Source organism: Piliocolobus tephrosceles, chromosome 2 (genome assembly GCF_002776525.5).
Source record: "Piliocolobus tephrosceles isolate RC106 chromosome 2, ASM277652v3, whole genome shotgun sequence".
In the NCBI taxonomy this organism is placed as follows: domain Eukaryota; kingdom Metazoa; phylum Chordata; class Mammalia; order Primates; family Cercopithecidae; genus Piliocolobus; species Piliocolobus tephrosceles.
Window position 1 is genome coordinate 143,665,291 of NC_045435.1, and position 25,684 is coordinate 143,690,974.

General features: G+C 39.3%; 1 protein-coding gene across 18 annotated transcripts in view; it reads left to right on the plus strand.

Annotated features, from left to right (window-relative positions):
- Positions 1 to 25,684, plus strand: part of THRB (thyroid hormone receptor beta) — a 370,384-nt gene that overhangs the window by 315,391 nt on the left and 29,309 nt on the right. For 17 of the 18 annotated variants that reach the window (XM_023207293.2, XM_031935260.1, XM_031935261.1 and 14 more), the window contains one exon: positions 21,707 to 21,807. In XM_023207293.2, the coding sequence (XP_023063061.1) occupies positions 21,707 to 21,807 (101 nt within the window). Of the gene's footprint in view, positions 1 to 7,815; positions 8,249 to 21,706; positions 21,808 to 25,684 lie in introns of those variants that run through there. The other variant, XM_023207284.1, reaches the window with a different exon arrangement.

Consider the following 25,684-nt stretch of genomic DNA (forward strand, 5'->3'; position numbering starts at 1 on the left):
ACAGAAACAGAAGACAGAAAGAGGTTTTGAGAATCCAGGGCTCAAGGTAACAGCCAGTGATGCTGGAAAAGTTGACACAGACCAGCTAGAGCAACTTCAGCCTTTACTAAGACAGTGGTTCTCAAACTTCAGCTAGTGTCAGAATCCCCTGAAGGGCTTGCTGTCCCCACCCCCCAGAGTTTCTGATCCAGTTGGTCTGGGGTAGCCTATAGAATTTGCATTTCTAAGAAGTTCCAGGATATGCTAATGCTGCTTGTTCAGAAACCACCATTTTGAGAATCACTGACCTAAGGATTTTGGACTCTATTTTATAATCTTTGTGGAACCACAAAAAGCTGTTTTCTTTAACTTGTTCATCCTAGAAATTGACATATTTCATCCAGTAAAAGGCTGCTGTAACTAAGTTTGTGGTATCTTTTGCACGAATGTGCTGAGGCAGTTATTCCACCTTTGTGAAATAAAACATGCAGCTCCAAAATTTAGACCCACAAAGAGGGTGTCCAGGTTGAGGAAGCCACCAGGACTGCCTTGATGAGAGTCTCTTGCCCTTTGGAAATCTCTCAGTTCAATTATTGGGCCTGCTTCCGTCAGCTTGGTCCCTAAGAGTGTCTGGTTCCTGCTTCAATGTTCTAATCAGGGCCATTTTTTTCCCACTGCACCAGATCAGAATCCATTCCCTTTATACTAGTAAAACACTGTTACTTTTTCAAGCACATGTTTGTAAAAGCATATTCCACTTGGTGATGGATTATGGTGAACAAAAGTCTCCCCTTAGTGCCCTTTTGTAGAGCTGTAATGGGCTAGAACTATCAAAAGCTTTTATGAAATGCCAAGGGAAAAAATTAGAAACAAATTCAGTGTACAATATATTTTAAAAGAGAAGAGCTTTGAGTTTCTATTCTTACCAAAACAGACTTAATTCAAGAGCCCAAGAGGCCCTGGGCTTGTCCTGTGCCCACCTGGGGATTTGCATTTCCATGTGTCCAGCCCACCTCCTGGCCGGCAGCTTTCCTCCTTGGTTAAGACCTGAAAAAGGACACTCCCCTTCAGCAGATTTCTTCTCTCTGTTCTTGGTGTGTAATCTGAGAAATACGCTGTTATGTATCTGTGCCTTAAGTTCCAGCATATATATCCAACAGAGCAGATGACTAGGTTTTTCAAAGTATGTTTCATGGAACACTTGTAACAAATGTTACACGATACACACAGGGTTCTATGATCAGGAATGTTTAGGAAATACTGATACACAAAGTCATTCAGAGTTGTGTGTTTGTGAATCTCCAAGAGAGGAGCATATAGTTTGTCATTTCCCAAACTCATTTGATCATAAAAACTCTTTTTATTGTTTTCTCTTTAGATCATCTCTTGGGACTGTATTATGGGACCACTTAGGGAACACCATCTGAATATAAACCCAGTAGCCATGGTGTTCATTTAATTACACCATTACAGTAGTGGTAGGGGAGGAGGAGTCATGCTAATTAACACTCCCAGGATTGAGGAAGTAAAAGTTTCTAAAATGGTTAGCGTTTTGCATGATCTAGTGACTCAAGACTTTATATAAATTTTGACAGAAACCCTGAGGAGGGAGAGTCAATCCCCAGGCCTGAGACAAGCTCCTTTACTCCCTTTCCTCCACAGCACCTTTTTAACCCTACAACACTAGGCCCAGTTGGGAAAATAAAGGCCTCACCTACAATAGGAGAAATGATACAGTCAACGCAGGAGTGGGTTATGGCCCCAATAGCTACCACCTACCATGTGACAAGTCACTTCATCTCTTTGGGATTCCTTCTCATAACCAGATAAAATACATGTGGAATGCATAGCTCAGAAGTTCCTGCTGTAGTATCCCAGGATCCTAAGACAACCTAAAACAGGTCTCAGCCTCCATAAATGTTCCATATGTGTTAGGGTTTGGAGGGAGGGTTGCTTTCAAGTTGAGTGGTCCGGAAGTTCCAGGAGCTTGCCCTGCTCCCACCTCTGGAGTTGAACTAATTTGACGTCCTTTTCAAAAGCAATGAGTCCAAAGATTCCAGACCTCAACAATCCAAGAAAACATGATCAAAAAGTTTTTGTGCACCTCTTTAGTTTCTGCCAAAATGTAGTAGATGTGCTTTCAGCACTTCAGTGGTAAGATCGAGACTCATGCTTCTTTACATTTTTAAAGGGCACTTTCCTCAATTTGAGTAGTTACTTCCAGGGGCAGGAAATATCTCAGTCCTTTTCATAATCTTTTCTGGGGCAGAGATGATTGGCACTGATGATCTTTATTTGTAATTTCATAACCCCAACTGAGGTGGGTTTAATAAACAGCTCTATCTCCGTTCTCTCGTAACGAAGATATAAAAGAACAAACTGGATCAATTTTAGACAGACAGATATCTCCCAGGAACTTTCAAGCCTAAGATAATCCACTTATTGCAATATGTAACATTTTATCTTTTTTTAAAAAATGCACATGGATTTTGGTGCACAAAGAGTCTTCCATCTTATTTCTGAGAGAGCAAGTGTTGTTATGTATGTGAAGAGTGTCAGGGCTTTCAGGGCTCTGATGGAATCAAGAGGTTCCTGACACACAAAGTGTCATTTAGGCTCCATCCAAATGAATGAGAAGGGCTCTGTCCTGTGAAGAGCTGAAGGGAGGAATATATCAGACAGAGGGAAGAACATGTGCAGCGTCCCTGAATCGTGCTCAAGGAACAATGAGGATGCTGTTTTGGTTTATGTCAAGAAAGCAGGAGGACTGATGAGAAGTGGGGAAGGACCATCTTTTGGTAGAGGTTTGGATTTTATTCTAAATACAGTACAAAGCCACTGAAGGTTTTAAACAAGGAAGAAACATTATCTGATTTGCAGCCTGTAAAACATCACTCTTTGGTGGCTGTGTCAAGAAAATATTAAAGTGGCCCAAAGCTAATGTGAAAGCCAGAAAGGAATCCAGTTAGGACATGATGATGGTTTGGACTGCGATGATGGCAACAGAGAGAAGGAAGTAGTTGGATTAAACATACATTTTGGAGGAAGAACCAATGAACTTACTAGTGGATTGGATTTAGGTAGTGAAGGGAAGAAAAGAGTTGGCTTGAAAGTTATTTGCTTAAGCTCCCAGGTGGATGGTGGTGCCAAGATGGGACTACTGTGAGAGGAACAGATTTTAGAAATTAAGTTGGAGATGCCCGTTGGTTGGGCAAATGAAGATGTCAAGTTGATGGTTGGATATAGGATCCTGGTTTCAGAGGAGACATCTGGGATGGAGATATCCACATGGATGTTGCACATAATTAGTATTTAAAACTATGAGACAGGATGAGATCGCCTAGAGCAGGGCTTGGCAAACTTTTTCTCCAAAATACCAGGTGGTAAATATTTTCAGCAGGCTATAAGGTCTCTCTTGCAACTACTCAACTCTGCCATGATAGCACAAAAGCAGCCACAGACAATATGTAACAAATAAAAGCTATATTCCAGTAAACTTTATTTACAAAACAGGTGGTGGGTCATGTTTGGCCCACAGGCTGAAGATTGCTGACCTCTGACCTAGAGTGTGGACTGAGAAGTAGCCCAAGACAAGACCTAAGAAATATATATATATATAGTGTGTATATATATATATAATATATGTATATAATTATTATGTATGTACAAGTGTCACTTACTAGGCCGGTCATCATTCCAAGTGCTTTACTTATATAAACTCACTTAATCTTCACAATAACCAATGAAGTGAGTACTGTTATCTCTGTTTTACAAATAAGAAAACTGTGACCTAAATAAGTTTATTTCTGTCTCTTGAAAAAAAAAGAAGTCCATAAATTGGCAGTCCAGGGCTAGTATGGCAATTCTGTGTATTTCAGCAACCTAGAATTTTCCAAATCATTCTTCCACAATCCCTAGAGTATAGCCCTCACTCTCATGGACCAACATGATGGCTGGGACGCCAGTCATTGCAGGGAGCAGAAAGTTGAAACAAACGAGAGGCAAATGGAATGCACCAGTTGTCTTTTACTGTGTCTTTTAAGTTTCCTGGAAATTGCCTTGCAACACTTCTATTACATCTCATTGGTCAGAAGTTAGTCACACAGACACATATTGACAAATGGGAAATGGATTTTTTCTCAGGGCCCATGAGCCCAACTAAAATTTAGAGGTTCAATTACTAAAACAGAAAGTAAGAACAGTCATTAGAGTAGAAGTTAAACGGCTCTGACCAGTTGCTTTAAGGCTTATCAATTATCTTTCTTTATGTGCCTTTTTGCAAGTACAGTTAGTTGATAGCACCCTTCCTGAGACATTTCTGCTCAGCCATTTGATATCTTAGGCCTCCACTGATGATGTCCTACATACTCTTCCAGCTCACTGGTCACCTCTTCTGTGAAGCCATCCCTGGCACCCGAGGCAGATTACTCCTCTGCCCCATCCCGAGTTTATTACACTTCTCCTTGGATTTCGTTCTTTCCTGGAGTGCCTCCTTTTGTGCTGCCTCTCTGCTTGACTGGGTAACTCAAAGGCGGGTGAAGCCTGGTTGAAGTGTGGAGGGTAAATTGCTAAGAACTAAGGGAAATATGTAGTGAAGCTGCAAATGAAGAAAAAGGAGCTAGTACACAGGATTCCCTGCTCCTTGGTGAAGGGACTGGGGTCAGACACCTAGTAGAACAAGTGGTTCTCAAATGTTGCTACTTAGCAAATAACCTCAGAACTTCTTTTAAAAATCTTGATGCTAAAGTTTCATCCCATAATTATTAAAGCGGACTTTCTATGAGTCACACCTAGGCATGTATATATATATAGAAACACTTCTAATTGGAATTATTAAGGTCCTCCAGAGTTTATTTAAGGCAGTTGGATGCACTATAAGTGAAATAACTCTTAAGCTGCTCTTTAAATAATTAGAGCAGGCAATCAAGAAAATAAGACAACAACCTCACTGAAGCTTACCCCATTTGTGACACACAATATGTTTAGATTGCTTTATTGACTTTACAAAGAAGCATGCAAGACTGATCACAGGTGACAGATGTGATTGCTTCTATCAGGACATGAGGGGCCATATTTCAAATTCAATGTGAGTGTTGAGTTCCATTTTCAACTACTAGTAATGAGAGTTTTGTGCATTCATTACAAGTAAAGAGTATTCCCATTTGGTGTGAGGAATGTGTTTCAGAATGTTTTGTTCTGTTTTCTCCAAACAATAAACATTAGGGAAGAAGTGAGCTTTCTTAAATATGTTTTGAAACTTTTTTTAATGTAAAGATTTCTGAGGGAATTCAGGATTTTTTTTAATTCAATAAAAATGCTGTTGACCTTTCAGATGTTTAGTAAAAAGTGAGAAAGTGTTTCAGCGGCTATTCTTTCCTTTTTCATTGCAGTGTTTATATCCAGTTTCAGGGGAAAATAACAGTCCAATTTTTCAAGCATATTTAGAGATTTCTGAAAATTATTTTTAAGTGTTCCTTTGGAATAAAAGTTGAGTCTCTGATTTTAGTTGATATTGTTACTGATGAGAAGCAAGAAATTGCTTGGATTTCTGCCTTTAATGAAAAAGAGAGGGAGCCAGGAAATGCACTGGGCAAAACTGCAAAATCGAATGGATTCAACATGCAGCTCTTAACCAGAAAAAGAGACTTTGGAACATGTGCATTTGCCAAAAAAGAAAACTGCTTTATTGAAAGGTTAATTTTCATATTAGGCTTGGGAAATTTCAGATAAATAAATGAGATCAGACAAAAAAAAAACCATAAGGCCTGGATTCTTTTTCCTGGGGTTTTCAGAAAATAGTTATTGCTTCCAGTGAAATGTTTTGACGTTTCCAGTAGGGAGAAAATGTTAATTGTAATATTGTGTATGTGTTCTTAATAACACTGAATAACTCTTTTATTTGTTTTAAGAGTAATAAGAAAGTAAAAACACAATTAAAACGTTAGCTGTGTTCTTTATTCCTTATGGTAACTTTTCATGCTTTCTAGGACATTGTGATTCATTTTACAGGTTCAAATATATACCAACTGAAGAACATGCTTTTGCTTGTTTTATATCAGTTGCAGTTTTTAAAGGAGTCTTATTACTATCCTCCACATAGGTCTGCCTGGGTCTCTTTTCTAATTTTGTCGCATCTTTTGCTCATTCAATAATTCCTCACCTTTTTCCCTTGAGTCCGTGGTTCCTTTACTACATTTATGAAAAGTCAGCACTTAAAGACAGCACAATGATGGTCCACTTGACTGTATATTTAATACACATGTGATTAAGCTACCTTTTGGCAGAGACAGTGATTTTTTTCTGAACAGCCATCTCTGTAGCCACCAACTCCTTGCTTTGTACTTAACAGACACCCCATAATTTGTTGAATGACTATAATACCCTCCTTACTTCTGCCATATGTCCCTGCCCCAGAATTCCATGTTGCAATTGATGACTGGAGCTACATGTCCAAAGCAAAGGTCTCACTGTTGAAAATTACAATATTACGTTGTCGATGGTCCTTTAGAGAGAAATACCAACACGGTCACATGCTCATGGACCAGCAGGAAGCCAAAGGTAAACGTCACCACCTGAGGCCCAGCCCTGAAAACAGGCTGCCTAAGAAACAGGACTCCCTAGTGTAGAAGAGCAGCATCTGCCCTTCCTGATGTCATGATCTACAACTATGCATATACGTGACATGCACACACTGGTCACCATCCACAGGGAGAAAATACCATTAGTAATCATCTTAGCAAGCATTTACAATCTAATTTGGTATTTGTTAACTTCTTAGTTAAAAGATACGATGATTCTTACAGAAAATGCTGTTCCCTTTTTGATCACTATCTTTAAGTAACTACATGAATACCACTTAAATCACATTAAATCTTGAAAAGAATCTGGAAAGCAGATTTGAATGAGAATAAAGTGATAAGTGTTTACTGTTTTCCACGCACTACTGATCAGAGTACTATTAAGCACCAACAGAAAAGGAAAGCTACTATATAATAAGGGTATTCCTCATATAGGGGCATTGGCATACACTCTCTCTCATGCCTTTATAAAGAAAACATAAAATACAGAATTGAACAGTTAACGTAAGCTTTAGGTCTCATGTAGATTAGTGCTTATGAGGTAGAAAATAATCATGTGCAAGGAACAGAATAAAACTCACTCGCAGACATCACCAGCATTTTCAACTGTGTACTTCTTTGGCGTGTTTTAAAAACCAGTGGGACCTATGTGTCATGGGAAGATGGTTGGAGCCTAGTATTAAAAGCCAGTCAGTAACATTCAACAACAGATTCAACCAGTAACATTTGCACAGCTAGATTAATGTTTTGGAGTCAGTCAGTCATCAGGCTCATTACTACTGGATTTTCTCTGGTTCATGCTAATAAACTAGATTATTGATTTTAGGATTTTCTTTGTATCCAAGGATATTCTCTAAGATGTCTTTATAATGTTTCATGCTTAAGCTGTCCAGCAAAATGACATAACAATGAGTAATCGTTTTATAATCATGTTGAAAGGGGTTAAAAACAGCATATAAAATGAATCTCAGCAGCTTCAGAGAAACATTCTCGCTGCCACTTCCCTATCTGGGTGGAGGTCATTCCTACCTGCCTGCCATCTTCCCCAGGAATTAACTAGCTGCATGCACAGCTTAAGACCTTTGATAGTCATAAATCTGCTTTCCAATATGTTTGGATGGCAGAAGAGCTCAAAAGACACCTCGGTCTAAATAGGATTTTAGCACATCAGGTGCTATTAACAAAGTAAAGCAGGCTGGGTTGCTGTGTTGGTGGTGGTGTTTATTCATCTTCCCTTCGTGTTTCATGTGTATGTATGTATGCTTCTCTGCGTATATGCCCAGCTCTCAGGGTGTATGGGGCTGGAGAATGCATGCGTAGAGTGTGTGTATATGTAAAGTAGAAACTGAACCAGGGAAACAAAATGAACTACTGTATGCAAGAAATATATGAAGTGCACCCAGCTGCCGGCAGCAATTGCTACATGCAGTCCACTGATTATTACGCGTATTTTGAAGATAGTCCGGGTTACAGTGGTTGCGATGCTCAGGCTGTGCCCAGTAACAACATATATATGGAACAGGCCTGGGCAGTGAATCAGCCTTATACCTGTAGTTACCCTGGAAACATGTTTAAAAGCAAGGACTCTGACTTGGACATGGCCCTGAATCAATACAGCCAACCTGAATATTTCACTGAAGAAAAGCCTACTTTTTCTCAAGTGCAGTCGCCATCGTATTCTCAAAAAAAAGGTAGGGACCATTTTGCTTAAATTTGTTCAAAGTTTCACTGTGTGTTTTCGTTTCGTTTTAAAGTTACAGTTTACATCAGCTTCGTCAAATCTTTGAATTTGAACGCTATCTGAAATTAAAAACGGCAGTTAAGAGGGGTTGCTAGGTGATTGAAGGACTCTGTGAACATCAAGATTTCCAAGCACTTTTTTTCTTCATCTGTGAAAGCTGGAGTGAGTTGGCTTTCTAGGCTGTATTTTGCGTGTGTGTGTGTATATATTGCCCAAAGTGACTATTGTTGGCTTCTTTGCGAAAGAAAATATGCGAAAGGTTTCCAGTTGGTGGGTAGGTGTTGTGGTGTCTGAAGTGGGATAATTCTCCCCAGTTCACGTTCAGATTAAAAACTCATTTGACTTTTTCTTGGCACTTCATTTTGAAAGTTTATTTTAGTTAACTAGTAAAATATGTTAGTGATTTCTTTGACAGTACTATAATAATGTTGAAATGCTAGGATCTGTAAATGTTCATTTTAATGTATTTACTTATCCATGTAAACAGTAAAGAGTCTATTTGTAACCATGTCAAACTGTAAGAATGTAAAACTCAAACAAAAACTGAGAAACTTTACCTTGCTATTTTGTCCCTAAAGTTGAACATGTCTGCAATCATATCAGGTGAATTCTCTTTATGAAAGCAAGTGAAACACCCTTCAAAATAGCCAATATTAAAACCAGTAAAATATCCATGTATCTTAATAGACACCGTGGCTTTATAATGCTATTTAAATTTCTGTCAATAGAACATGTCTTGTATTACTGAAAAATAAGATACTGAAAAATAAAATAAGGGAGGCAAACGGGTAGAACTCAGGACATTTAGTAGCAACTGCCAGATAGGAATGCTTTTGAAAATAGTGTAAATTCTAGTGCAGATATGCCAGAATCTCATGTTTTCTGTATACAATCTATAGGATATTGCATAGAGAACCAAATTTACAAGTTTCTATAATTTACAAAAACATGATGATGCCCTTTGATCCTCAGAGGTAAATTTCTCTGTTAAATTAATCTTAAAACATAGTGTGGTTTATTTAGTTGTGGTTTCTATAAAATTTATCATTTGCTTTTCTTAGTGTGACTCTATGATTGAAAGTAGTCTGTTATGAAAACAAATGAACAAAATTTTATAAAAACAAAAACTAGAATCTGTAATTTTTACTACATATAGTGTTATTCTATAACTTCCAATTATGAAATATTAAGGGGATTACAGCATAAAATATAATTAGAGTTGCTCATCTTGATTTTTATTTATAAACATGGAGTTTTGCATCCTTTTGAAGGTCGTCAGAATCTCATTTCTTACAAGAGATATACAGGGTAAGTCCCCTAATGGAAACACTTGAGATAGATTGAACATGTGCTATTTCACTTAATAGTATAAGTAATTTAACTTTGGAAAGAAGAAATTAACATTGCCTCATTAAACATATTTGGATATGCCTTTTATAGTGTTATAAGAAAATATTGGTGCCTGTCCATCTATGTGGTCATTCTGCTATTCTTAAAAATTCCTGCAGAACTTTTCAGGTTCTTTTCTCCTTTCACTGTATTTTCTTCAACCAACACTGGGGAATATTTGCTTATAAAATGTTAAACCAGGGATTCTTTACTAATTAATTTGATGCATGAACTAGAGGAAAAGACACATTGTATGCATATATTGATGTAATTTCAAAGCCATATGTCATTGAAAGGCCACCGCCACCTGCCAAACTCACTAAATCAAAGCAGGCAAATATTCTTAAATGCATCATTATTTACTTTTACAAGTCTTCAAGTAAATCCCAGTAAAACTAAACCCAGCTGTTAACTGTCTCTTAGGACAAAAGGTTGTACCCAACATGTTTATCCATATTGATCCACTATTGATTTTTGTTGTGTTGAAGGACATCAGTAGTGTCTCATTAAGGCAAAATTAAGACTATAAACAGGTGTTCAGTGGGGTAGGCCTCATTTTCCAACTGGATTTTTATCTATTCACAATAGATAAAAATTCATAATTGCTTCATCTGTGTTCACTTCTGTCATTACAGCTTTATAAACTCCAATAATGCAGCTGTCTTAATTTTTTCTTTATTTTTTTTAAGGATGGCTTATTTCCTAGCCTTTATTTTCTAGTATACAGAGAATCTTGTAGAAAAATTACAATCTTATAAAAAAATTATAGGTACAAACTGGTGAAATAAAGGAAGGCTACCCTACCCAATGTTAAGAATGGTTATCTTAATTGGTGGACTTTAGAATAACTTTTCGTTTTCTTTGGATTGTTTTTCTACAAAGGTTTTTGCATTCATAGCTCAAAGAATAAGTTATCAAGTTCTGGAAGCATTAAGAACATGAACTAAGGAAGAGTCAGATGTCAGTTCACTGAATCACATTTAAAATAAAGCTTCAAGAATTGAGGAGGGGAAAACCAATGTAATTTTCACATTGAGGAGGGCTGAAATGCAGAATGTAATGTCTGTGTTATTTTTCATAGGGATTATAAAAAACAAATTTTTACTTTTCAAAAGTTAGGGACAAATGAAAAGAACCCTATCATTCACTCAGAAGATATGATATTTACTGTAATTCTAGTGACATAGCTGTGCAAAGGTATGCTAAGTCCTCATGGGGCCAGTGCTGGCTGCACACTTCTGGCCCCCGCAAATTCAAGGGAAGGAGGGAGTAAGTCTGGAATCAGATGGAGGAGAATTGGCAACTAGGTTGTTTGTTGTGCTTTCTCCTCTGTGGCTGAGGTTTCAGCAAAGTAAAAAGTTGACTGTTTTTTCTCCTTCTTTTCTTTCCTTTTTTTTTTTTTTTTTAATCCTTTTGTGGGTAGAAGTGCTGGCTGTTTCCATCACAAATTCTAATTACATTCTGAAGTTCCCGAACAGCCTGCATCTTCATCTGGTTGCTCTGAAGGCAGCTTTGCAGGTCAACCTCTCAATTTAATGTAGGCCAGTTGGGTCTGTTGAAACGGAATCCTTCCTAGGAGTTTGCCCTGGGCAACTCTCCTCCACGGGATTCTGTGCTTGACCTTCTACATGCCATCTTACTTGATAGGAACTGCATGTTCGAAAAGTTGCCAGAGTTTGTTATGTCCAAGAGAATAAGAATTTCCTGTTTTTAGGCCAGGATCAAGGAGATGGGGCTGGGGGTGGGGGTGGGGGTGGGGGAGGGTTGCTCTATTCAGTTTGGATTCTGATTGTATATGTTGTTGCTCTACAACCACATTTTTACTTGTGCAGAAAGAAAAATTAATAACCGAAGCAGAAACTCCACACAGGACTGTGCTTTCCGAATCTGCTTTCATTACCCCTCTGACTTGGAGACAGAATTCTGTCTTTTTGTATGTGTCTGTGTGTTCTGTAGCTCTGTTGACTCCAGGTGAACAACTACATAGGCATTTGAAATAAAAATTAAGTGGCAAATTGGGGAATGTTTCTTTCTCAAGCTTTCCTTTCCTTTCCTTCTTCCTCTCCCTCTGTCTCTCTCTCCTACTTTCCCTCCATCTCTCTCCTCCTCTATCTTCTCTTTCTCTCCCTCTCTCTCCCATCCTTACTCTTCCCTTCTACTTGAATTTTTTAATTTAAACACAGATGTGATCAGTCCACCCAGTGAGCTGTTGAGTACTAAATAAATATCTCTTTTAAATGTAATAGTTAAGTGGTTAATGCAATCATAGATTTTTCAACAATGTGTATGTAATTTAAGGATGCTGATGGAAAGTTAGGATTTTAAATTAGGTACTGCCACCCATTTACTGTTCAGAAAAATACCACTCCAGAAAACAATATCATGACTTTTAAAAATACGGAACACATTCACTGTACAAAAGGTTAAATGAAAGTGCCTCTTGGCACCCAGAAATGAAAGCAAAGTAAGGAGCAATAATCATTTCCAAACCAAGTCCAAGTGCAGACAAAAGCATGAGCTGATTCTTTCCTTTTCTTTCCTGAGAATTAACTGTCTTGTCAAAGACATGTCCTTCAGAGATTTCACTGAATGCCCTAACCTCATCCAGAGCATGCATTGTCCTTACTCACAATGAAAGCTAACAGTAGGAGTCCAAAGAATTATAAGCAAATGGAGTCAGACGCCTGGCAGGCTTACAGAGGAATGGTGGCACTGCTGACTTTCTGCATACGGAGTTCATATCCACCATCTCACATGCCTCCATGAATACTTCATAGTCAAGCACACTTTTTTCTCAGCTTTCAGTCTGAAATCAAGCTGCTTTCTACCCTACCACCCACTCTGGTCCAGCTTTTATGATCCCATCATCTTATGGGTCCTTGGCTTCACCAGTGCCCACTTGGTTATCTGTATTCTTCCTGTTTCCAGAGCCTTGGGAATACTGAGTTTCCCGTGCGCTGTCCTTGGTACTTCCCTCTCATCCGCTCCCTTGGTACCAGCTGTTGTAAAGAATTTCCTCAGCTCTCTGGGAGACTCCTAGAATGTGCTTTCGAGCAGTCACCCCACACATCTGCTTTTCCTTATCTGCAGATGCCTCCCGCCATGTTTTCCTGCCTTTCTTCCCTCCAGGTTCACCCTCTCTTGCTTAAAGCCTTCTGCTTCCAGCCACTCAGGGGCAGTTCTTCCCCATATTCTGTACCACCACAGGGCTCCTTCTCAAGGTTTTGGGCCCTTTTCTATTACCACAAATTTTACCAACTCTTCCCTGCCCTCAAGAGTTCAATTTTGATTATGGCTTTGTGCTTTTACCCACACCCTCTGTTCCAGAAACTTTGGCCAGTCTCCCCAGGGGTTGGGGAGACTCTGTCACCCCAGTCTCCATCCCTGAACCAGTATGCTTTCCTCCAGCTGTCACCCGCTGCCAACCACACCCCGGTGGGCCACCTTGCTACTGTCAGCCTGCATCACTTTATGTCACCAACTCAGTTCACAGCCCACCAGCCTCTTCTATTACCCAGCAACACATGCTCTCATCACCCCCGCTCCCAACCAGCCCTGCCTTCAAAAGCAGATATCCTTTCTTTTATACAATAGCTCTGAATCATTTGTGTAAATCACCTTTGAAAAATAGTTTATTCTATATAAAGTATATTAGACTAGGGTTTCTTAACCTTGGCACTATTGACATTGGGACCACATGATTCTTTGTTGTGATGGCTGTCCTGTGCATTGTAGGATGTTTAGCATCATTCCTGGCCCCTCTTCCCACTGGACACCAGTAGCAAACACACACACACACAGAGAGAGAGAGAGAAATTGTGGCAACCAAAAATGTCTCCAGACTTTGCCAAATGTCCCCTGGAAGGCAAAATCACCTCCACTTGAGGACCACTGCATTAATGGTGAAGAACTTACTACTTGGAGGATATCTGAAGTAAAGGATCTTTCATAAAGGATTTTTTATAATGTTAAAATCCCTCCTCCATTTCCAAATATCATATTTAAATGTTCATATATTGACTTCTGTCAAAGTGGAGTACACCTGAACCTATATAACTATATATACATGCAACATAATACTTACATATATGTCATAGCTCATTTCCATTGTTGGGATTTGGGTTCTCCTCATCATGTTTGCTTATTTATGTCAAATCTGTCTAGATCACAAGCACCACGAAAGCATCAACCTCTTTTATTTTGCACTCCCTAAAGCGCACATCCACGTGACTGCAGGATACACCTGCAGGGAGAGCAGCACAGCTCATAATGACAGTGATGATGTTCTGATGACAAATGCAGCAGCTCCTTCCCTTTTGTGTAACATAAGGCTGAAGGGCTGATAGCCCACATTTTTAGAGCTATAACCTTGAATCCCATTCTGAATGGATTTTCAGGTAAAGAAATGACACTTATGTTTCCCTAGGATTCAGGGCATGACATAGCTGTGGGTGCTTCTGCATGAGCCCAAAGCTATAAATTGCTTCTAACAGCAAAATCAGAGGCAGCTATCACCCATCTCTAGTGACTTTCTGCTCCCTCCCCTAATCTTCTAACAACTTTGCCTTCCTGCTTTCTAATTCATGCCCTCTTTTAAAACAGGAAATTATCTCATCAATACCAGGGTTCTACAACACCAGTGCCTCCAAGTATGCGAGAGAGAGAGAGAGAGAGAGAGAGAGGGATTTAATTTAATTCCATTTTATTTTAAGTTTCAGGATACATGTGCAGGACATGCAGGTTTATTACATGAGTAAACGTGCGCCATAGTGGTTTGCTGCACCTGTCAACCCATCACCTAGGTATTAAGTCCCACATGCATTAGCTATTTATCATTATCATCAGTGCCTGTGCCTCACCTGGCTTACCAAGGAGAGGATACGTGCGTGTGAATTTCTGAACTTTATGACTAGAAATGGGGCCATATTCTGCTTGTGGATACTGATACTAAAATATTTTGGGGTGATTAAATGCCTGATATTAGGGAGCATTGAGGGCCTTTCTTGGTCCTTCACCCTCATGCAGAGCTGAGCATTGTTAAGCCAAAGTCCATGGAAGGACCAAGGACTGCACTGCTACCTCTTCTTTATCTACTCCCTGGTATCAGGAGCTGATTTTATGAACTTCACAGCATATTTATTTTGGGCCTGACAAATTTATAGTGTGCCTTGGGATATAAATTTAATTGCCTATCATCTCAGGCTTTGTCATTAGAAAGGTCACCAGAGAAATATACATAGGGAAATCTGAAGTATGAAAATTGTGAATCTGAGCTTTTCCTTTAACTGAGATTTTATTCTAAGCTCCAATTTTGCTGTGCTATGCCAAAGGCCATTGTAAAATTTGATGGAGAAATAATTTTCTTCCAAAAATGATATAACATTTAATTGTAATTCTAATTATATTCAATGTAATGGCAATTTTAAGGTATATTTTGAATGGAGGCTAAGAGTCCTTTTTGCTTTACTCCTTGGCAACGGAGGGATTGTGAAACTACCTAAGTTGAATGGCATTTGCAATTATGTATTGACCACTTGCTATGCATGGGACAGTAAATCACTGCCCTAGTTGATGTGAAAAAATGCTTAAATATGTGCACTTTAAAGGGTACTTGCATTTCATATCATAGGAAGGAAAGGTATATAATTGGAAATGTGGTTTTCCTGGACCCCCGACTTATTTATATTGATGTGTTATTTCTATTTAATCTGTAGATGGCATTTTCCTTTGTATTAATTTAAATTGTTCAACCAAGACACATAATGCTTACACAGTATATGATAAGAATATTTCTCACTTCCATGAAGAAGTACGTTCTCGGGCCGGGAGCAGTGGCTCACGCCTGTAATCCCAGCACTGTGGGAGGCTGAAGTGGGTAGACTGCTGGAGGTCAGGATTTCAAGACCAGCGTGGCCAACATGATGAAACCCTGTCTCTACTAAAAATAACAAAAAATAGCTGGGCGCCAGGTGTGGTGGCAGGCACCTGTAATCCCAGCAACTCTGGAGGCTGAGGCAGGAGAATCACTTGAACCCAGGAGGTGGAGGTTGCAGTGAGCCGAGATCACGCCATCGCACTCCAGCCTGGGCAACAAGAGTGAAACTTGTCCTTCTCCCCCTCCCCGCCTCAAAAGAAAAAGTTCTCATTTTTCTCAAACTACTTTTGTGTTTCCACTCGTGATAAAGATAAAGAATTCTGTGAAATATTTCTTTATTTATGAAAAGGCATAATGCAAGAACAAAAATAAATAGCAACCGATGCACACAATTGGGAGAGGTTCTGACTGGAGAGCTAAAAAGGATGTCTGTTTCATGGGAGGCAGGGCTACCTTTCCAGTTCAGTTGATCGTTACACTGTGAGAATCTGGGTTCAGTATTGCCAGTTCCTCCCGTGTTTCACATGAAGCAAGAATTCTGTATGTTTTATGAAATCTCCTGGTTTTAAAAATGTATACTGCCAGAATGTGTGCCCTTTTGATTAATATTCTGACTCAAACGCATTATATCAACCTATTTCCTTTTTGGGTGATTTGCATCTTCAAATATTTTCCCTCTAATTGTAGATTGAAAGGTTATGTCAGCTATTAAGGATCTGAATGTACAGGGACGGCGAAAGGAACATTTCACTAGGTACTGCTTATACATTAAACTATCCTATGCCCAAACCTGGCCCTAAAAATTAAAAAATAGGCTGGGCACTGTGGCTTATGCCTATAGTCCCAATACTCTGGGAGGCCAAGATGGGAGGATGATTTGAACCCAGGAGCTCAAGACCAGCCTGGGAAACATAGTAAGACCCCATCTCTACAAAACAACTTAAAAATTAGCCAGGTGTGGTGGCTGTGCACCTGTAGTCCCAGCTACTCAGGAAGGTGAGGTGGGAGGACTGCTTGAGCCCAGGAGTTCAAGGCTCCAGTGAGCCATGGTCATGCCACTGCACTCCAGTCTGGGTGACAGAGTGAGTTCCTGTCTCAAAAAATAAAAGTTAAAAAAGATTGAAATTTTGAAAATATGTTTTAGTTTCAGGAATTCTTGAGTCAGAAGAAATGATCCAAAAGTCATGTTGTCCCTTTTTCTGCACTAAAGCCTCCAATGAGAATCCAGGGTCCTTTGGTATCATATCCTCATCCCCTTTTCTAGAGTGACACCTCTACTTGGTCCTCCTTCTGCTCACTCCTCCTCCGCCTACCAGTGCTTCAGAGTTCAAAGCCTGGGGAGCCATTGTCTGCTGCCCCCCAACACCAGGGCCCAGCCAGCCAGAGGGCAAAGAGTAAAGAAAGAGACTCCAAGATCCCAAGCAGGGGTAGGGAGGGCAGGAAAACAGTGCACCCAAGCAGGGGTAGGGAGGGCAGGAAAACAGTGCATGTTCTGAGGAAAGATCGTGTGAAATGGGAGCCCCTAGGGCAGCTCTGCTGAGAATTTGCAGACAGCATTGGATGAAGGCCTCCAAAGTTTATGCTGTTTCAAGTTTGTACCAAGTGTCTTCCACACAGTACGCCCGTACATGCCGTTAAATAAACAAATGGATGAATGGATGGTTTAATTTAATACAGTGTCTATCACAGGGTTAAAGATTAACATGATGTACAGCTTGGTACCTACTGCGAAGAATTCAAGATAAAAGGAATCAGGATTCGTATGTTGGGGAAAGGCTAAAGGATAAACCTTTCAAGGTTTTTAAGTATGCAAAGAAATGACGTAGGGAAGGTGCTGGTGGGGGAGAAAAAAGCTTAAATCAGAAGGTCTGAGCTGCAGGATGAACTGAGGAGGTTTAGTATAAAATCAGAAGAGTGACTCAGCATGCTAATGACTTAGCTTCCTGAGGGGTGACAAAATATAGTCTCATCCTCTGTCCCATCCCAAGATACTTAGGGTCCTTACTGGCTCTGAGTTGATAGTTTCACAAGATGAATCAGCAACATGGAAGTTCTTCACTTCTCGGAGCTACCAAAGTATTTCCAATTACCACAAACCACAGCGCCTCCCTTAGGATGCCAGGACTGGCTCTGCTAGGCAAGTGGTCTTTACAGATGGTAAGATTTGCCAGTTTGGAAAAGATCTCTGAACTCAGCTCTTCTCACTTGCTGCTATACCTGCTGCCCTACGCAGCACCTTACATTTTAGATCTACCTTCAAGATTAATCTGCTTTATATTCTATTCCCTAAGGGCCATGTATCTGCTAAGGTGACAAGACGAACCAGTGTTTCTCCTCCTAGGACCTGAGATTCTGTTATAATTCACTCAAAAGAATTAAACTAGCCAGTCTTCTGATCTTGTCCATAGGGAAGAAAGTATCGAATCTGTTTTCAACCAAGAAGCTAAGCCTACTACCTGTTGCATGCTTTGTAAGTGCAAATGTACAAAACTTTCCCCTTCTACATGACAAGTCCCTCAGAGAATATTTTTTAAACAGCATTAACTGCAAGATATGCAAGATAATACTTAGCAATTAACCAGACATTGCCAAATGTCAACTGAAAAAATCTCAAATCCTTTGTTGAACAAACAGATGGAGTTTGCTTTTATAAAAATATGCTTAATAAAGTGGCAGCATAATGTATTAATCTGAAAAACAATACATCTGAGCAGACAAGAGCTGGGGGAAATATATCGTTTTTGAACTATCACATATTGTCATGGACCTTAATTTTTTTTTTGGAGGGTTATTGACCAGGCTTCTTTAGCAGTCACCTGGGACAACTAGCAGATGCAGTTCCTCACATGAACAGTTGTAGCTTCCAGGATTGTGTCTGTGGTATTTGTTTCTAGGCAGAACCCAACACTGACATTATGACACTCATTAGTGTCCACTCTTGGCAACAAAACTAATGATACATGTGAATTTTCCTTGGTTTGGCATATTGACCATTGTGTAACTCATTTGGTGAGTATGACAAAGGAAAATGATGGAGACACTTAAATACAACAGCAAAAGATGGTTAAGTTCTCTAGGAAAATTGGTTAGTATGTAATGTTGTCAATTGTGTTCAGTAACTTTAAGAGAATCCTCACCTACCTAGTCACTATGTGTGGGACGTTATTTCCTGATGGAAGTTATTTAATGAAGAATAATGGACTTAAGCATAATGATTGATGTATCATTGCCTGTGGTGACTGTTTTAGATAAATAAGATGGTTCAGAGTTAATATTTTAAAGAAAAGAAAGCAAGGGGTGGGGTGCACTAGTATGATCATGTAAGCAACTGCAACCAACTTAAGTAGATGTTTCTGTAGAAGGCTTGATGATTTAACTAAAGACATTTAATCACCTCCACCCATGAAGAAGATAGTCTAGGAGAAATAAGAGAGTAAAGCACACCACCTCTCAGCCTAGCAGTCAGTAAATGAAAGGAGTCCATTCCAGTCACTGATTTAATTATTGTTGGATTCCACAAGAGCCTTAAACACCATCCACATACATTTTTGAACTACAGGTAGGAATAAATCTTCAGTGTCCGGCTGCCAATGCCAAAAGATAAAGTCAGCAAGTCTCATGAGACAGGGTGGGGAAGCATGAGGTGAGGGGGAACTACCTGCATCTTCCCAACTATGGTTAATGTTCTTGGACACTTTGTTTTGACCCCTACCAAGTCATGTCCCACAAGTATAACAGTGTTCAACTATATTACAATTGATTCTTATACCTGAGATTACACAGAAATGACTTGTGCTTTTTCCCTTATCTCTGCATTCTGTACTTGATACCAAGAACTTGAAAGTCTTCATTCTGTTGGATTGGTTGCATATAACCTCGAGGTATAAGAGGTCAAGATGTAGCTTTTTTGACAGTATGGGTCTGTATAGTCCCACTGCCTTTACCAGGAAGGGGCCTGTTTTCCTAATTGAGTTACTTTGTGGTTTAAAAGTTACTCTGTGTTTTATAAGTAGGTCTTTATATGCACACAAAAGCACATGAGCACACCTCCTTACCAACACTTCTGACTGTCATTTTTGTTAAAACCATACTGGTGAGTATACAGTGGTATCTCATTGTAGTTTTGATTTGCATTTCCCTGCATTGATGTTGAGCATCTTTTCATGTTCTTCTCTTCATTTTCACCTCTCTTTTTCTCACTGAGGAATGACCAAGACTACAGAAACAGAACTCAGCTTATGAGTTTCCAAAAGAAGAAACCATGTCTTACTCATTTTTATATTTTCAGCACCTAGAACAATGCTAAGCACATGTAGATGCTAAATAAATGCAGTTCATAGATAAATGACTGAATGAACACACAAAGCATTCTAGTTCCATTTTTTCTCTGCCCAGATCCTTCCCAGGATTCCCTTTTTAAAAATGACTGACGAGAGTTTTGAAACCCTTGCAGTGAACTCAACAGATGAATCATGGTTTGCATGATGCAAAAGTAAACTAAGAAAAGCTGTGATATTTAAAAATACAATCCTGAACATTACTAAACCTCACTTTCAAGTCAATTATCTGCCTCCCAAGAAGGAACATTTTTCTAAAGTAAAGTTTGAGCAAAATAATTTCTAAGAAATTATGAAAAGGATTTATTTCATTGTTTCCTTAATGGCTTTTTTTCTGAAAAGCAAGACTTGGGTGACCGACCTAATTTAATAAAAGGTCTATGAAATGTCATGGTAAAATACACAGTAAGGCATCAGTCATTTCAACCTAGCTAATCTTTATTGGAATGAAGAAGAGTTTACTGAGTCAAAAAACTTCATAAGGGCCATGATCAGGGGAAAGGATTGTTTCTCAGCCTCTTCCTTCTTCACATCCCAGCCAATCCTGCCTCATTTTGATTGTTTGGTCTTATGTTAAGCTGTGTGATTCTATGTATCACACAATTTATCGATGGCAAACCACTGATACAGGGGAGAATGAACCTGCCCTCCTGAATCAGCATCTTGTGTCTGGGCATCCTCTCCACAGGAGGGGAAAGGAGCGAAGACAGGAGGGAAACAGGAAGCTTCTGCTTTTGTGCTTTTTAGCTTCCTGGGTCAAGGAATTTAAACTAATAAACTCATTGTCCACTAAAAAAGAGAGTTATCATGTTTAGATTTTCCTTTTTTCTTAATAAACAAAACCTCTGTCATTTCACACTATCCAGTGTTGTTGGATTGCATATCATAATATCACAAGTTTACCTAATTTTTTAGGTGGCAAAATTCAGTCTACTTAAAGTTAACTCTCTATTTTTAGAAAAAGACCAGCATATTATACTGGAGGGCTAGAAATTAAGAGACCTGGGTTGTAATCCTGCTGGTAATTTCCAGTGTGACCCTGAGGAAGGCCAAACTTCTGCAGGCCTGTTTCTTCACCTTTCAAGGGCTTTGTCATCTCCCGGGACTCTTCCAGCTATAAAGTTTCCTGAATTTATTGCATGGTACTGTGATTCCAAAGTGGATCAAGTCTTTTGAAAACAGGTTTTGAAATAAGCCTTGTTAAAGAGATTGTGTTATCTAGAACTCACAGTGCTCAAATCCTGGCCTCTCTGCTTGAGTCACTGGCTCTACGGCCTTCCTGCCATTCCTACCTGCACAGCAAGTGATCACAGCTATTTCTTTTCTCTTTTATTTTAGGCAGAATTTTGCTCTTGCTGCCCAGGCTGGAGTGCAATGGTGCAATCTCAGCTCACTGCAACCTCTACTTCCCGGGTTCAAGTGATTCTCTTGCCTCAGCCTCCTGAGTAGCTGGAATTACAGGTGCCTGCCACCATGCCCGGCTAATTATGTGCATTTTTAGTAGAGACAGGGTTTTGCCACTTTGGCCAAGCTGGTCTTGAACTCCTGACCCCAGGTGATCCGCCTGCCTCGGCCTCCCAAAGTGCTGGGATTATAGGTGTGAGCTATTTCTAAGGCATTCTGAAATCCTGGGCCTATGTTTACACTATGAGTACAAAATTCTTACTGTTTGGTTTCACTACGTCTTTACTGTCATCATCTCTTCCTGGCAAGTCAATTTTGTCTCTGGCCTAGCAATCTTAGCTACAGTGTCTCTTTGACGTTAATACATTGTTTTTTAATATTCCTTCTTTTATTTCCTTCACAGGGTACATTCCCAGTTACTTAGACAAGGACGAGCTCTGTGTAGTGTGTGGTGACAAAGCCACTGGGTATCACTACCGCTGTATCACATGTGAAGGCTGCAAGGTAATTGCCCTGGGTCCACGAGCATGGAGCTTAGCCCAGCTCCCGTCCCCTCCCAGTGCTCCTCCAGAATGCAACATTAAGTTTAAGTTCAAATTAAAACCAAATTCTAACATCCATGGCCTGTGATCATCCAGGTGTCTGGTTGTGCTCTTCATTTTTGACATGTTCAAGAACTGAATTTTTTTCCCAAATCATAAATAACTAAATGAGTGTGATGTCTGGTTTCTTTACTTCTGCAAGTGTTCTTAAAACAGGAAGAGAATCAATAAAATAAAAAGAAATTAATAAAACTCTTACTTTGGGTTTATAAAGCATAGGTCCTTATTAACATGTTGTCATCCTGAGAAATGAGTGTTTCTCCCTTGTTTTATCTACAGTGTTGGAGGAGACAGAGTTTACTCTACCACAGGCTGTTTTCTGCTGTTAGTCTGAGTGAATATGCTCATTTTCAAGGGTTCCAGTAGGGAATGTCTTTGAGGCTACTTAGATTCAGTTATGTTCTGAAATTATCCAAATTGGCTTTTCGCACAGCCTGCAGTGACTAAGTAGATTCTGGTCATCCATCAGCTAATTTTGTGCTGTACAGTCCTATCTGCAGGAAATACTTGACAAGAATATGCCAGTGATCAACAGTCCATTCACTTCCTGAAACTCAGCCTAAATTGGCCTACTTACAAGACTTCATCAACAAAATCGAGATAAGGTTTCTGGAAAATATCTTTTGGTCCAACGATCTAGCCTTGAAAATGAAATCCACCATAAAGGGAAAAGCTTGACTCAATGCTGTATTTAGTGTTTGTTCAGCTAATGTTTCGTAAGTAAAGAAGTATTTAAAGTCAGGGAAGGACTTTTTAAATTGTTTACTTGTTAAATACCTTCTCTTTTTTACCTCTTATATTTAAAACTAAATTATCAGAAGATGTAAACCCTAAAGCAAAAATTGTATTAAATGTATAAAACATTTCACCTTCCCTCCTCTCTCATCCACCTTACCTCTTCTCCTCTTCTTCCCCTTCTCCAACTGCCCCCTTTTGTTCCTACCCTTGCTCATAAAGCCCCCAAATTGACATGCTAGCTCAGTTTCAAATTAAGGAGTTTTCTTTTACCCTAATGGAAGATTTTCCTTGCAAACTCCCTATGTTTTGTACATGAAATTAGGAAACATTTAGGAGAAGGCTGCAAAAAAGTTTGAGATAATACATCCATTGGAAAGGGGCAATTTCTAAGGTTGCAAGACTGTTTTTTGGAATGTGGTCTAACATGTTCTCATTTATCCAGGCCCCTTTGATCTGGAATTTGTAGTCCTTTAACAAAGACTGGGCTAAAGGTTGCCATTACATCTATGAAAATAATGTCTTAGGGAATTTAAGGAATCTAATTACAAGTAAGTCCTGGCTATTTATTAATTAGAGACTTGCAGACAGTCTCATGAAAGTAGTTTTATTGGCTTGATTTGAAAGTAATAAATCTTCATAACTTTAGGTACCTACTCTCATTCCAAAAGTTCGATAATTCAAACTAGACTTTTCTCTAAATTAGTCCCAATTCATAAGGCTTTCCCTACCTTAGATGCAGCACTAAGGTTCTAAATCAGTGCATAATGGGAAATTTCGAATTCTGGGAGAGAGATCCTAATTCCATTTAATATGGAATTCCATTTCATACTTTCCATTTAATACTTAATTCCCCAAAATGACTCTAAAGAGTGAATGTGCCTTACAGAGGACAATACATTATTAGTGATTGACTTAAACAAAGAGAGAATTGAGCCTATTAACCCATATCCCTGCCTTACATATGTCTTCAGGATGATCAAGAAATCAGCTAGCCTGTTTTCCCTAGATCACAGGATGTCTGGAGCCTGGATCAGCTGAGGTTTTCTTAAAAGAAGAAATAGTGTAGCAAAATCTAGATTTCAGGCTCTGTGCCTTTGTTTCAGGTCAGAATCCTGTATCTAGGGTTGCCTTCATCGTAAAATCAGAAAACAGCCTTCCCAGGGCACTTGTGCAGATCCCATCATGTAATGACAAAGCATCTTGGAAAAATTCAAATGAATTTTCCAAATGAGACACACGGTGTTTAAGAGTGGTGAAAGATGAAAAGGTTTTTCCCATACTGTTTATTCAAACCTGTAATTTAAAAATATTTCTACCCCATACTTGCAATGTGTATGGAGAGAATCCTTTTTGCCAATTTTCACCCTGAGAAGAGTGAAATCTGTTGGAAATGTCACGTCTGTTGTGATATCCAAGTTTTTACGCATCTTTTATAGAAAGGATGTTGATACTGTCCCACAGCAAACTATTGTTAGAGGAAGAACCAAAGTTTTTTAACAGCTGCCGGAATAGTGAACTAGAAGAGTGAGTTATCTCCTTTTCACATTGATCAGTGCATCATCTCAAAGTACTAAAAAATGGATACAGTTCTTCTCAGAATGCAAAGAAACATGTCTGATACTGATTTATAAAAGCAAGACCTCTTCTTACCAACAAATCATCAATGAAATATATGTCCTTATTTATTGCCCAGGGCATCTCTTTTGTCAGCTCATCTCTAAAAGAATTTTTTTTTTAATAAGTAGACTGTTTTAAATGTCTTCAAGTCCACTTCCAAGAGTTACTGTTACTTTTTAAAATGAAGTGGTTCCTTATCATACGTCAAAATGTGCTTTAATTACAGCTTAAGAAAGGCCAACATTTCAAAAAAAGAAAAAGAAAGACCAACATCTTTAAAAGGATTTGGTCCATGAAGTGCCCAAGAAAAGTCATCAGAGATAGACCAAAGAAAAGATGGCATCGTGTATAACAGAGCTAGCTATCTCAACTCTTTTGTGGAAATAAGCAAAGTATAAATTATTTCATTCATTCCAATAAAAAGTGAACAGAGTAACTTTTTGGAAAACCCTGGGTTCTGGTGTGTCACACCTCATTCTCTGCTTAGCGTGGTCTTACTGGTCAATGTACTCCTTGCCCTAACCCCACCCCAAACATGAGTCAGCATCAGAGTATGAGGGAGACAAGGGTCTCCCCAACTTCAGATAGACTAACAATCTTCCTATCCTGGTAAGCAGTCAGCATTCTTACTGGATGTCTTGGACTTTGGTATTTCTACCTCTAGGAAATTGTTGTTTCCTCCAGAAGGAGGCATGCTGCCCTACCCCTCTCCTCCCTGTCTGTTACATAAATCTTGCCAGCAATCTCTGGGTTTCTTTAGTTCTCCTTTGCCCTCCTTGGTCAGAGGGTAACAGAAAGAAAAGCGAGGTTTGCAGGGAAACTTGTTTTTCACTCTCATGGCATGCTCTGACATTCACGCTTCAGCAAGATTTGCCCACCCTGCACACCCAGGAAAACATTGCTGACATCTCCAACAGCGGCCCTGAGTGTGACTGAGTGAATCTTATTAACAGTGTATCAACATCACTCAGATTAATGGACTCAGGTGCTTATGAACACAAAACCCAAATATAGTATGACAGTTTTCTGTTAGAACTTGAACAATGGAAATGATAAGGGATTTGCATATATGCCCCAAAATCAAGTCTGTTCATGTCAGTTATTCCTGATGTTTTCCCATTTTATTCTGCTTTGCCCAATATAACATCCTACCTTGGACATTTTCATAATAAGAAAGAGCTTTTGTGTCTGAGGGAGGAATATGCAATAGGGTATATGTATATAATCAAAGCCAAAGAACATTAACCAGGATAATAAAAATGTGGGTTGACTCTAGGTCAACTGGTATTTCCCACCATTTATCTAACAAAGTTAGAGGCCCCCTTTAGGCCTTAGCAGAAAACATCCATCAAAACTTGTTTTGCCGCCAGGCGCAGTGTGGCTCATGCCTGTAATCCCAGCACTTTGGGAGGGAAGCAGAGGCG